Source organism: Dreissena polymorpha, chromosome 3, assembly GCF_020536995.1.
Source record: "Dreissena polymorpha isolate Duluth1 chromosome 3, UMN_Dpol_1.0, whole genome shotgun sequence".
NCBI lineage: Eukaryota > Metazoa > Mollusca > Bivalvia > Myida > Dreissenidae > Dreissena > Dreissena polymorpha.
The window spans coordinates 136508180-136523168 of NC_068357.1; the positions used below are offsets into that span (position 1 = coordinate 136508180).

Sequence of the window (14989 nt, forward strand, 5' to 3'; positions counted from 1 at the left end):
TTGATTTAAGTAATAATTTTGAAAATGAAAATCAACACTGTCGAAGATAAAGTTTTCCTGATTTATTTAGACATCTTTTCGCTTACAGAAATGTACTACTGTAAATGATATTTTGATTACACAAAACCACATTTGAAACACAAATGTGAATATTTACTACAGAACGCAATACAAATGCTTTATTTATTTTTCGAAATCGGTAAAATAATAGTACTGTAAACACGTGTTTGCGATGATAAAGTGTAATTGTATCACTACTACGCGTTTAAAATAATGTAGTTATCTGCCTACCTGATCGAGTTTCAGCGTAATAGACATTATTTTGCTCCACTATGCCCGGGTCCGCATCCAATAAAGGGAAACTTTTGATTCAACTTAATTTGATTTGATTTTTTTTTTAATCTAAACAAAAATAACTATTGCTGCATTGTTTTCGACTTGAAAAAAAAAACATTACAAGATAGTAACTCATTTGTGTTCGTCAATGAGTTAACGTGAGCACACGACGCACGTCAGTTCCCTGCCGTTGACGTAAGGAGGGCATTGCAGGGAACCACAACGCGCTTCCGTCAGGTACATGAGCTTCCCGTTGTGGTTCTCGCCTTTTCCGGGAACCATTTCTGGTTTTCCATCTAGGCAGATGTTTTCCGTTGCCGCTATGTGCATTGCGGAACCCGCTACGAGATAGCCGCTGTACTCCATGGTCCAGCCGTCAAAGCACGTCAGCTTTGCGGGAACCATTAGCACGGACTTCCGGATAGTGCGGCAGACGGCACAAGGGGGATCTTGTTGGTAGACGTTACCAATGAAACCATGGTCGCTTTCTCTGCCGTCCAGCTGATATTCACCGCCGTATATATATGCAGTTTCGCTAATAGCATTGTCATTGTAATGGCCCCACTCTGGCGTTTCCAGCAGAAAAAGAAAGTTTGCAGCTGCTCCGTTATGGTTGTAAAACGACCCACCGACGTAACCTGAGGAATGTAACAATATTCTACTTTATATAAGTCATAAGTCCCTCATTATTGTTAGAGGAATATTAAATGTTCAGTGGTACTTGTTATATTATACAAAGACTTAGCAGTGTCAAATGACTCATCGGATTCATTATATTTAAAGAGAGCGTTTGATACCTATCTACGGTGGCATAGAGGTGACATTCACTTATCTTTTTTTAAATTGCTCTCCTCTTTTTTTCCAGAAAAAGAGGAGGGCAAAACTAAATTAAAGCGGCGTACAATTAAAAAAAGAGCGGTGCTTCTCTTGTTTTAAATTGCTCTCCTCTTTTTCTATCTCGTGGCCACGAGTTAGCTATGTCGTGGCCACGAGATAGAAAAAAAGAGGAGTGCTTTTTCTATTTCGAGATCTCGAGATCGACTTAGCTGACTCGTGGCCACAAAATATAAAAAAGAGGAGTGCAATTTAAAAAAAGAGGAGTGAATGTCACCTCTATGCCACCGTACCTATCGGTAACACTAGTATGTTACTTGAAACGCTCAATATACGTTGTTCGTATAATGCCACATTTCATGAGCTTGCTATTTTAATTTTGACTGGACTGGAAAAAATGCGGGAAAAATCCCATGGGAAAAAATTACATGGGCAAAAAAATTCCCATAGATTTTTTTACTTAACGATTAAACACATTACAATCACGTGGTTATTTTTATTTTATAAAATACAGTGTTTCTGTGAGTTACATGAGTAAATATCTCGAAATTCGAAAAAAATCCCATATATTTTTTCAAAACAAAAAAAGAAAGAACGAAAATCATTAAAAAAATACCTATACAGTGCTCAGAATCGAAAACTTATCAAACGTATTTAATAAAATCCCTTGGCAGACGAAAAATCCCATGGAAAATGCGAAACTCCCATTGTAAGACTAACTTTGCTAATAAATTTCATAGTGAGAAAAAGTCATTTTGTAAGCAAAGCTAATCAATTATTAATAATGCATTATCAATATTAAAAAAATGTATTTAAGACTTTATACGCAAGTGCGTGATTGTTTACGATTGGCAGGATTCATTGTATGTGCATTTAAGGTCATATAGAAAGAGAATAAGTGGTCACTGCCTGATAGTTTTGTTGTATATCATGCGAGGCGTAAAATAAAATTAATGGCGAGGCTTTCCAACCCGTTATTTTATTCGTGCCGAGCCTGATATATTACAAAACGATCATGAAATTATCTGGGTTTTTTCTGTTGTGTATAAAAAAAAACGTATAACATCTTGGTATCATATTATTTGTCCTGTTGAATTTGATTCTCCTTTAACGAAAATGATATATTTGAAGGGGATGACGATTAATATTAACTACTTCCAAAAATTGACTGATGTAACAACTTACTGTTCAACTGATATAAACAAATATATCAGACAGCGTTATATCAGGCAGATATAAATGTGGCGGCATGATAAAAGGTTTTCTCAGCAGTTTTCATGAAGAGGCAAATTCAAGAGCTATCATAGTTAACCTTGCATGAACACCAGGATGCTTCCATCCTGGGCAATCGCAATATATGCATCAAAATTCGAAAATTGTACCTTATTTTGCATGTTGATAACTGGTGAGCATAGTTCTCTATTTTCCGTAACAGGTGTTTATACAAAACTCAGAGAACACAAAAAGGAAGACCGAATAAAATATGCGTGTTTAGTTTTCCTTTGTTAATTGATGAAGGGTTTCATTAATATGTGGAGTCACACTTAATGCGTGTTTAGGTTTCCTTTGTTAATTGATGAAGGGTTTCATTAATATGTGGAGTCACACTTAGTGTACGGTGGCATAGAGGGGCCATGGGAAATATTGTTTCAATACACGTACGGACCAGAACTTAACATAACAACCGAAGATATTAAACAATACATAAACTACCAATGATCAAAAAACACTCAGGAACAACATAAGCCTCTTCTAAACTTCCAAAATAAAATTTTCTCTCCCCATCCAGCCTGCAGTTGCACAATCAGAATGTCCTGGTAATGTGAATCCAATGAATGGCATGTTCTCTAGAACTTTTCTAAATGTACAGAAATTATTTACTCACAGCTATTAACAGACTTTCTTTTAACGAAATATATCATAAAAACGCAAGTGCCGTCCCTCATTAGCATGTGTGGACTGCACAGGCTTATCTGTGATGAGACTTCCAGGCTTATCTGTGATGAGACTTCCAGGCTTATCTGTGATGAGACTTCCAGGCTTATCTGTGATGAGACTTCCGGGTTTATCTGTGATGAGACTTCCAGGCTTATCTGTGATGAGACTTCCAGGCTTATCTGTGAGGAGACTTCCAGCACATGCATCAAGTCCTGTTTTACTCGGATAAATGTCGTTTTTTTAAAACGTGTTTCATGTTATTGATAACAAAAATGAAAAGCTATAACAAACATTATTTTAATAGGTTTAGCAATAATAATATGAATCGGCGGTTATTTTAGAGTGAATAACTGATATATTTTTTTTATATACCTATCTTGAAATAAAAATAACCAACAAATGCCGTTGGCTGTTCGGAACAGACAGCAAAGCGAAATTGCACCAAAAGGATCGTGTAAAATCCATCCATAATTGTTATTTTCATAAAATAATTAAGCGAAAATTTCGCTCTTTGTAAATTGGTATTTGTTGAGGAACGTTCGAACACAAGCGTCCCCGCAAGTGACTGAAGAATTTTAATGGCATTGAACTAGATAAGATATGGTATTGAGAAAACATGTAGCAACATTCAGTCTTACGGACGTGTTCTGTTTTGAAATAAACTATGATAACTATCGTTACGGCATGACATCTGTCACGACACGGGAGATACTCTGTTGCGATACGTTAAGCTCAGTCAATTAGCGCTCGAATTAATAGCGAGGGCTCCCGGACTGGCCGCACACTTGTCTCACCTCATGACCCTACACATACATATGAGTCGCGATCCGGGAAAACGGGGCTTAATGCATGTGAGTAAAGAGTCGTTCCGGACTAGCATGTGCTGTCCGGAAAGGCTTATCAGCGACGACACTTTTAGCGTAAACGTGATTTCCGCCAAGAAGAAATTTGCTTTAAATGCAAAATGCCAAAAAACGATGAAAGTGTCGTCCCGGATTAGCCTAACCTGGAACGTAACTTAACGCACAGGCAAAAAGCCCCGTTTTCTCAGAGTGCGTTCCATAACTATATACTTGCGTTGGCTTTATGTTAATAAAGTGCATTAATCATTGACCTTCATAAATTGATGAAGCGCAGAAAGGTTCAATTCTTAAGATGTGAGTGTATGTGTGTGTTTATTCAGATTGTTTTATATATATAATTTATACGATATTTTAAAGAGATCTCTTGTTTACTGGTATAAAACACGTGTAATGTTAAATCGTTAAATCGGTCCGCTGGGTCTAATACACTCAAGAAATTTTCTCAACATCCACTTGATATTTTGAAAAAAATAAGCTTACTAAATAATGAAGATCTACAGGCAAAACATAATCTTCTCCAGTACACATTTGTTTCAGTTTATTCCAAGTACTCACTCAATTTAAATTGAAATTAAACAATTTACTCAGACTAAACTGAATTAACTCGAGTTAACCGAAAGCACAAATCCATAAAAAAATCACAATATTTTTTTTACATTTGCCTCGTTCTGGGAAAACTGGGCTTAATGCATGTGCGTAGTTTGGTTCCAGTTCATGGACGACACTTTCCGCCGAGACTGGATTTTCAGTTGGAAGAGACGTCTTTTAAACGCAAAATCCCATTAAAGCGGGAAGTTTACTTCCTGGTTGCTAATCTGGGACGATACTTTAAACACATGCATAAAGCCCAATTTTCAAATCAGGTAACATATACACCAGACAGTTTTGTAGCGTGTTTAACATCCAACGACATTGCGTCATTTAGCCTTCATTGATACTATCTATACGAACGTTGATTGTTATTGTTTACATTTCGGTATTTCCGCGCATGCGCATTGACTGGAGGGCAAAAAACGCGCTTCCGCTTGTAAACTGTCAACGGTCGTGTCTATATTGGATCCTAAATAAATTGCTACAATGGATACCAAATCTATATATTTGCAGCATCGTTTACGACAATGTTTTTTTTTGTTAAATAAATTATTTGAAAAGAAAATCGCTGTTGATAAAGACCAAATTTGGATTAAAGGGTGTCAAAGTATCAATAAAACTGTTGATATGCACAATGGCTACAAGTAAAATCTGTCTTTTCAACCGAAGTACCGCTCATCAAAACAAAATTGTATCCATTATAGACGATTTCAAGAATATAGCCAGCTGTATTGATACTTACCAAATTTGGATCCATTCTAGACAAAAAAATTCAAGAGTCTAGCCAGCTCTTTTGATAGAGTCTAGCCATCTCTATTGATACCGAAATTGGATCCGTTCTAGACGATTTCAAGAGTCTAGTCAGCTCTCTTGATGCTTACCAAAATTGGATCAATTCTAGATGATTTCAATAGTAAACCAGCTATATTGATACTTACCGAAAGTGTATCCATTCTAGACGATTTCAAGAGTTAGCCAGCTCTATTGATACTTGCCAAAAAGGAATCCATACGGCAATTTCAAGAGTCTAGTTCTATTAATTCATACCGAAATTGGATCCATTCAAGACGATTTTAAGAGTCTAGCCAGCTCTATTGATACTTACTAAAATTGGGATCCATTCTAGACGTTTTCAAGAGTTAGCCAGCTCCATTGATACTTACAAAAATGGGATCCATTCTAGACGATTTCAAGAGTATGGCCAGCTCTATTGATACTTACCGAATTTGGGATCCATTCTAGATGATTTCAAGAGTCGAGCCAGCTCTATTTATACTTACCGAAATTGGATCCATTCTAGACGATTTCAAGAGTCTAGCCAGCTCTATTGATACTTACTAAAATTGGGATCCATTCTAGACGCTTTCAAGAGTTAGCCAGCTCCATTGATACTTAACAAAGTGGGATCCATTCTAGACGATTTCAAGAGTATAACCAGCTCTTTTGATACTTACCGAATTTGGGATCCATTCTAGATGATTTCAAGAGTCGAGCCAGCTCTATTGATACTTACCAAAATTGGATCCATTCGAGACGATTTCAAGAGTATAGCCAGCTTTATTGATACTTACCCAAATGGGATCCATTCTAGACAATTTCAAAAGTCTAGCCAGCTCTATTGATACTTACCAAAATTGGATCCATTCTAGACAATTTCAAGAGTATAGCCAGCTCTATTGATACTTACCAAAATTTGATCCATTCTAGACAATTTCAAGAGTATAGCCAGCTCTATTGATACTTACCGAATTTGGGATCCATTCTAGATGATTTCAAGAGTCGAGCCAGCTCTATTTATACTTACCAAAATTGGATCCATTCTAGACGATTTCAAGAGTATAGCCAGCTTTATTGATACTTACCCAAATGGGATCCATTCTAGACAATTTCAAAAGTCTAGCCAGCTCTATTGATACTTACCAAAATTGATTCCATTCTAGACAATTTCAAGAGTATAGCCAGCTCTATTGATACTTACCAAAATTTGATCCATTCTAGACGATTTCAAGAGTCTAGCCAGCTCTATTGATACTTACTAAAATTGAATCCATTCTAGACGTTTTCAGAGTTAGCCAGCTCAATTGATACTTACCAAATTGGGATCCATTATAGACGATTTCAAGAGTATAGCCAGCTCTATTACCGAATTTGGATCCATTCTAGACGATTGCAAGAGTCTAGCTAGCTCTCTTGATGCTTACCAAAATTTGATCCCGTCTAAACGATTTCAATATGTAACCAGCTCTATTGATACTTACCGAATTTGGATCCATTCTATACGATTTCAAGAGTCTAGCCAGCTCTGTCGATGCTTACCAAAATTTGATTCAGTCTAGACGTTTTCAATAGTTAACCTGCTCTATTGATAATAACCGAAATTGTACATTCAAGACGATTTCAAGAGTTAGCCAGCTCTATTTATACTTACCAAAATTAGATCCATTCTAGACGATTTCAAGAGTCTAGCCAGCTCTTTTGATAGAGTCTAGCCATCTCTATTGATACCGAAATTGGATCCGTTCTAGACGATTTCAAGAGTCTAGTCAGCTCTCTTGATGCTTACCAAAATTGGATCAATTCTAGATGATTTCAATAGTAAACCAGCTATATTGATACTTACCGAAAGTGTATCCATTCTAGACGATTTCAAGAGTTAGCCAGCTCTATTGATACTTGCCAAAAAGGAATCCATACGGCAATTTCAAGAGTCTAGTTCTATTAATTCATACCGAAATTGGATCCATTCTAGACGATTTTAAGAGTCTAGCCAGCTCTATTGATACTTACTAAAATTGGGATCCATTCTAGACGTTTTCAAGAGTTAGCCAGCTCCATTGATACTTACAAAAATGGGATCCATTCTAGACGATTTCAAGAGTATGGCCAGCTCTATTGATACTTACCGAATTTGGGATCCATTCTAGATGATTTCAAGAGTCGAGCCAGCTCTATTTATACTTACCGAAATTGGATCCATTCTAGACGATTTCAAGAGTCTAGCCAGCTCTATTGATACTTACTAAAATTGGGATCCATTCTAGACGCTTTCAAGAGTTAGCCAGCTCCATTGATACTTAACAAAGTGGGATCCATTCTAGACGATTTCAAGAGTATAACCAGCTCTTTTGATACTTACCGAATTTGGGATCCATTCTAGATGATTTCAAGAGTCGAGCCAGCTCTATTGATACTTACCAAAATTGGATCCATTCGAGACGATTTCAAGAGTATAGCCAGCTTTATTGATACTTACCCAAATGGGATCCATTCTAGACAATTTCAAAAGTCTAGCCAGCTCTATTGATACTTACCAAAATTGGATCCATTCTAGACAATTTCAAGAGTATAGCCAGCTCTATTGATACTTACCAAAATTTGATCCATTCTAGACAATTTCAAGAGTATAGCCAGCTCTATTGATACTTACCGAATTTGGGATCCATTCTAGATGATTTCAAGAGTCGAGCCAGCTCTATTTATACTTACCAAAATTGGATCCATTCTAGACGATTTCAAGAGTATAGCCAGCTTTATTGATACTTACCCAAATGGGATCCATTCTAGACAATTTCAAAAGTCTAGCCAGCTCTATTGATACTTACCAAAATTGATTCCATTCTAGACAATTTCAAGAGTATAGCCAGCTCTATTGATACTTACCAAAATTTGATCCATTCTAGACGATTTCAAGAGTCTAGCCAGCTCTATTGATACTTACTAAAATTGAATCCATTCTAGACGTTTTCAGAGTTAGCCAGCTCAATTGATACTTACCAAATTGGGATCCATTATAGACGATTTCAAGAGTATAGCCAGCTCTATTACCGAATTTGGATCCATTCTAGACGATTGCAAGAGTCTAGCTAGCTCTCTTGATGCTTACCAAAATTTGATCCCGTCTAAACGATTTCAATATGTAACCAGCTCTATTGATACTTACCGAATTTGGATCCATTCTATACGATTTCAAGAGTCTAGCCAGCTCTGTCGATGCTTACCAAAATTTGATTCAGTCTAGACGTTTTCAATAGTTAACCTGCTCTATTGATAATAACCGAAATTGTACATTCAAGACGATTTCAAGAGTTAGCCAGCTCTATTTATACTTACCAAAATTAGATCCATTCTAGACGATTTCAAGAGTCTAGCCAGCTCTATTTATACTTACCAAAACTGGATCCATTCTAGACGATTTCAAGAGTATAGCCAGCTATATTGATACCAAAATGGGATCCATTCTAGACAATTTCAAGAGTCTAGCCAGCTCTATTGATACTTACAAAAATTGGATCCATTCTAGACAATTTCAAGAGTCAAGCCAGCTGTTTTGATACTTACCGAATTTGATTCCATTCTAGATGATTTCAAGAGTCGAGCCAGCTCTATTTATACTTACCAAAATTGGATCCATTCTAGACGATTTCAAGAGTATAGCCAGCTTTATTGATACTTACCCAAATGGGATCCATTCTAGACAATTTCAAAAGTCTAGCCAGCTCTATTGATACTTACCAAAATTGGATCCATTCTAGACAATTTCAAGAGTATAGCCAGCTCTATTGATACTTACCAAAATTTGATCCATTCTAGACGATTTCAAGAGTCTAGCCAGCTCTATTGATACTTACTAAAATTGAATCCATTCTAGACGTTTTCAGAGTTAGCCAGCTCCATTGATACTTACCAAAATGGGATCCATTATAGACGATTTCAAGAGTATAGCCAGCTCTATTACCGAATTTGGATCCATTCTAGACGATTGCAAGAGTCTAGCTAGCTCACTTGATGCTTACCAAAATTTGATCCCGTCTAAACGATTTCAATATGTAACCAGCTCTATTGATACTTACCGAATTTGGATCCATTCTATACGATTTCAAGAGTCTAGCCAGCTCTGTCGATGCTTACCAAAATTTGATTCAGTCTAGACGTTTTCAATAGTTAACCTGCTCTATTGATAATAACCGAAATTGTACATTCAAGACGATTTCAAGAGTTAGCCAGCTCTATTTATACTTACCAAAATTAGATCCATTCTAGACGATTTCAAGAGTCTAGCCAGCTCTATTTATACTTACCAAAATTGGATCCATTCTAGACGATTTCAAGAGTATAGCCAGCTATATTGATACCAAAATGGGATCCATTCTAGACAATTTCAAGAGTCTAGCCAGCTCTATTGATACTTACAAAAATTGGATCCATTCTAGACAATTTCAAGAGTCTAGCCAGCTGTTTTGATACTTACCGAATTTGATTCCATTCTATACGATTTCAAGAGTCTAGCCAGCTCCATTGATACTTACCAAAATGGGATCCATTCTAGACGATTTCAATAGTATAGCCAGCTCTATTGATACTTACCGAATTTGGGATCCATTCTAGACGATGTCAAGAGTTCAGCCAGCTCTATTTATACTTACCGAAAATGGATCCATTCTAGACGATTTCAAGAGTCTAGCAAGCTCTATTTATACTTACCAAAATTGGATCCATTCTAGACGTTTTCAAGAGTATAGCCAGCTGTATTGATACTTACCAAAATGGAATCCATTCTAGACAATTTCAAGAGTCTAGCCAGCTCTATTGATACTTACCAAAATTTGATCCATTCTAGACAATTTCAAGAGTCTAGCCAGCTCTATTGCTTCTTACGAAAATTTGATCCATTCTAGACGATTACAAGAGTCTAGCTAGCTCTTTTGATAATAACCGAAATTGAATCCATTCTAGACGTTTTCAAGAGTTAGCCAGCTCCATTTATACTTACCAAAATGGGATCCATTCTAGACGATTTCAAACGTATAACCAGCTCTATTGATACTTACCGAATTTGGATCCATTCTAGACGATTTCAGCAATACACTGCGCTGATAAGCCCATCACAGGGCTTATCATATTTATATGTGTGTATTTACTCTGCAGCTTTATAGTATTTATAGGATGTAACATCTTTCAACAAAAACATGTGTTTTTGAATAGCTATTTTCCTTTTTTGTTTAATTTGGCTGAAATGTGATGATAATGTTTAAAGTAAATAAACTACTTAATTGCTTAACATAATCATAATTAATTTGAATACAATTAAGCATGAACTGGGTTTAGCTTTTGAGCCGTTTTGGCGGAAACGCCCTACTGATTGCTAGGATGACATTCAAATCCTGATTTTACGAAATGATGTTCGATCCATTATTTCCATTTTTGATTAATACGGTCAACAGTAATAGCGTTTCAACCACTATTTGTTCCATGGTCGTGACTGCGATTAATTAAACTAATACTTTTGATAATGGGCGATTTCCGAGCCACTTTATCCAAACTGAAACTTCTTACCAGCCGGTATGAAATTTCAAAATAAATATTACCCAATATCAATGGGCAAGCAATCATACTGGAGCAACATGAGTCTCTATGTATTGTCGACTGTGTTATCTGTAGCATGTGTCTATTGTTAGATTTTGTTGGGTATCCGTTTTATATTATTTAAATGTATTCAAATGCCATTTCTTTTACTGGTTGTGGGCATTTATTCAAGTTGCGTTTGATGAATCCCAGAGTTTGTGAAGCTTTCTTGGTTTCGTTATCGATACGAGTGTTTTAATTTCAGATTATCACAAAGATCGACTCCTAAGTAAGGGTGATGTTAAAGATTTTCGAGGGTTTCGTTATTCATAGTATAGTTGTAGTCTTTTCTTAGTGGAGTTGGAGATATTCATGATGGCGCATTTTTTAACATTAAACTCCATCTGCCAAGATTTGCTCCAATATAGGTTTATATTTTCCATATTGACAATGAGTTTCATGTAAACCTAATGAATATTATTTTGTGTATGTTCCTCTTGTGTATAATTTTTTACCCTGTTAATCACTAGTATTAAATATTAATACTATTGGATACAGAGAGGTTTGTAAATAACTTTCAAATAATCAGAACCGTATATAGAGATATTTATCTTAATTATTAAATAAAGGCTGTTTTTTTTCCGTTATTTTATTATTTAAATCTATAAATTTGTATTGCAATTATGGTGTGTAGTTAATTTTAAACTTCTAAGTTGAATAACTGTGCTAAATTTCCCTGTACATGATTCTAAGATCTGTTTACATCTTACTTATAGGTCAACCCTCAGCAGATTGAACAGCTGTTTTCAGGCATATATACAGCTGTAGGTCATGATCTTACTAATTTTTCCACTCACTTTAACACTCCAGTCCTTGTAAACATTATCTACCTTGGTGGAAAGTGTACGCAGTCATTTTAAATTGCTGGTATAGGTAAAAGTGAAGTATTCTAGTAAGAATATATTAATTTATTTAAATTGTTGTGTTTAGGGTATACAAAAGAAATTAAATCTCAGGAGCAATTTTTCTCTACAGGGTATTCACAAACACTCATCCTTAATCAAATCACATCAAAACGAATTTATTGTCAGTATGAAATAACATGTATATAACATATGCTATGTATAGCTGTTTACCAAACTAACAAGCAGTAACAAATTGCAACACATCAATAATACATAAGAAATAGTTATCCTAATAAAGCACAATAAAAACACAATTAAAGCAGTATTTCTATAGGACATTATTCAAATGTAAGCAGAAATATAATATCAGTACTATACATTCAAAATTAAGAGCTGTTTAAAAGATTTTTGTTGACACAAGGTACCATAAAAAGAAATGGTATAAAAATGCTTACAGAGAAAATAGAACACAATAGTGCTACAAAATAAAAAGGGCTTAAAGGAAATTATCATCTCAAACCAGATTTGAAGGAAAATGATCAGCAAATTTCACACAATATAAGCAAAACAATACAACACTGATGAATAAAAAATAAAATATAATTATAAAAGCAAAATAATACAATACTAATGCTGAAATGATTATCCCGCATGTGTAACTAGCACTATTTCAGAGCTTCAAAGGCAAATGATGAGCAAAGAAGCATTGATTAATGCTACATACATACAGTACTACAAGTTCTTCAACAAGATATCAAATGAAATGAACGAAATAAGACAACAACAGCAAACTGTTGTAGTGTCACTAGTATTATATATACATACTGTTAAGCTCAAAGAAAGCAAAAGCAAAAAAAGCATCAGAATGCAAACCTAATAAAGCAAATGAAAAAAATCAAGATGCAAATTTCTCAGAGAAAGCAAAAAGCAAAAAGGCAACACAATGAAAACAAAACAAAACACCAGTTTTATAAATAATTATAACTACTTATCCAATCAAGCGAGATTCAGTGTGATGAATGAGTGAGCTACCGTATATTATTAAAGGAGAATGCTTTTTAGGTGAGCTGATTTCAGATACATATTTATGGTTTTATATATCTGAAACATTTGATTCATTTCGTTACTAAACCTTGCAAGAGGTACAAGCATTTTTCATTTGCTTAAACCTACTCTCTTTAGTTTCTTTCTTCATATGGTTACTGGTGAGTCATTTTATTATTTTAAGTGTATTTACTTGTATACTTGTTAAAATTGTAATCATTATATTATTTGAATCAATGTTCCTATGAAGTTACATGATCCTAGGCCTAAGCATTCTCATCCGGAAACCATCTGGTGGACGAACCGACGGACCGACATGTGCAAAACAATATACCCCCTCTTCTTCAAAGGGAGGCTTAATAAAAGTTGGCAACTATAACCCCTTGTGTCAATACACAAACCCCGCTACATAACCAAACTGAAATACCAGTGTACTTAACTTAACAGTTATAAAACACCATTTTTCAAAAGTGTATATTTTACATGAAAAATAAATAAAAATGCTAAGAATATCAAAACACATACTTTCTCAACTTTAAAACAGTAACATTACATCATTGTTTCATCATTTAGTAGTAAGTCTGCACATTGGCCTTTAACCAAAAAACAACAACAAATTGCCATGGTAATTATGGCAGTACTTATTATTTTCACTAGTTTGTATGTTTCAAGTCAAACCGGAGTATGTACTGAGAAAAATTATAAAAGTTGTTAAAGATAAAAAATGGATCAATAATGTTTTCTTAAATAGGTCCCAGAGGGCCTGTGTCGTTCAAACAAATACCATACAATATTCAGATGCAACCTCAATTGCAGGCTCCTTATCTTTGTTGTTTAGGTCATAGGATAATAATAGTTTTTATAACATGCATATAAGGAAAACGCCATGGTCCCCAGTGTATAACTAGACACAAATTGAAAATCAAATCTTGGTTGAAGCCTCAACAGGGATAGAACCACTGACAACTGGAGTAAAAGTCTACTGCTTTGACCACTCGGTCATTTGTGGTCATACAATGTGGAAGGTATTTTATACTTTATATAAGCAATTCTCAAAGTTTCACAAAATATAACAACGACAACAGAACTTTCCATATTATTCAATCGTTTTGCATTGCAACGATTTATAATTTTATAAACCACTATAGTGGTGGGCGACATAAAAATCTGAAACAATTTTGACAATTTACAAAAACTTGAAAAGGCCCCTTTAATAAAAAGCAAAAAGGTGTGGCTTATTTTCATCCCTGGGACATTATATGATCAATCAAAAATATTTTGACAATGTACAGAATGAATCCAAATTCGGTCAGTATCAACAAGGCTGGCTAAACGCTTGAAAATGTCCAGTTTGGATCCAATTTTGTTAAGTATCAATAGTGCAGGCTAGACTCTTGAAATTTTATAGAATGGATCCAATTTGGCAAGTAACAATAGTGCTGGGTACACTCTTGAAAATGTCCAGAATGGATCCAAATTCGGTCAATTTCAACAGGACTGGATACACTCTTGCAAATTTCCAGAATGGATCCAGTTTCGGTCAGTATCAATAGAGCTGGCTAGACTTTTGAAATTGTCCAGAATGGATCCAATTTTGGAAAGTATCAATAGAGCTGGCTAGACTCTTGAAATTGTCCAGAATGGATCCAATTTTTGTAAGTATCAATAGATCTGGCTATACTCTTGAAATTGTCCAGAATGGATCCAATTTTGGTAAGTATCAATAGAGCTGGCTATACTCTTGAAATTGTCCAAAATGGATCCAATTTTGGTAAGTATCAATAGAGCTGGCTAGACTCTTGAAATTGTTAAGAATGGATCCAATTTTGGTAATAATCAATAGAGCTGGCTAGACTCTTAAAATTGTCCAGAATGGATCCAATTTTGGTAAGTATCAAGAGAGCTGGCTTGACTCTTGAAATTGTCTAGATTGGATCCATTTTCGGTAAGTATCAATAGAGCTTGCTAGACTTTTGAAATTGTCCAGAATGGATCCAATTTTGGTAAGTATCAATAGAGCTGGCTAGACTCTTGAATTTGTATAGAATAGATCAAATTTTGGTAAGTATCAAGAGAGCTAGTTAGAGTCTTGAAGTTGTCAAGAATGGATCCAATTTTGGTGAGTACCAATACAGC

At 35.2% G+C, this 14989-nt stretch overlaps 1 protein-coding gene across 1 annotated transcript; it reads right to left on the reverse strand.

Moving 5' to 3' along the window:
* Positions 1–489: 489 nt before the first annotated feature.
* On the reverse strand, positions 490–13004 carry LOC127872621 (uncharacterized). Its single transcript, XM_052415950.1, has 3 exons — positions 12983–13004; positions 3156–3287; positions 490–974 (listed from the first exon to the last, which is right to left on the reverse strand). Exons 1-3 carry the CDS (start codon positions 13002–13004, stop codon positions 490–492), a joined length of 639 nt encoding a protein of 212 aa, XP_052271910.1.
* Between the last annotated feature and the right edge of the window lie 1985 nt (positions 13005–14989).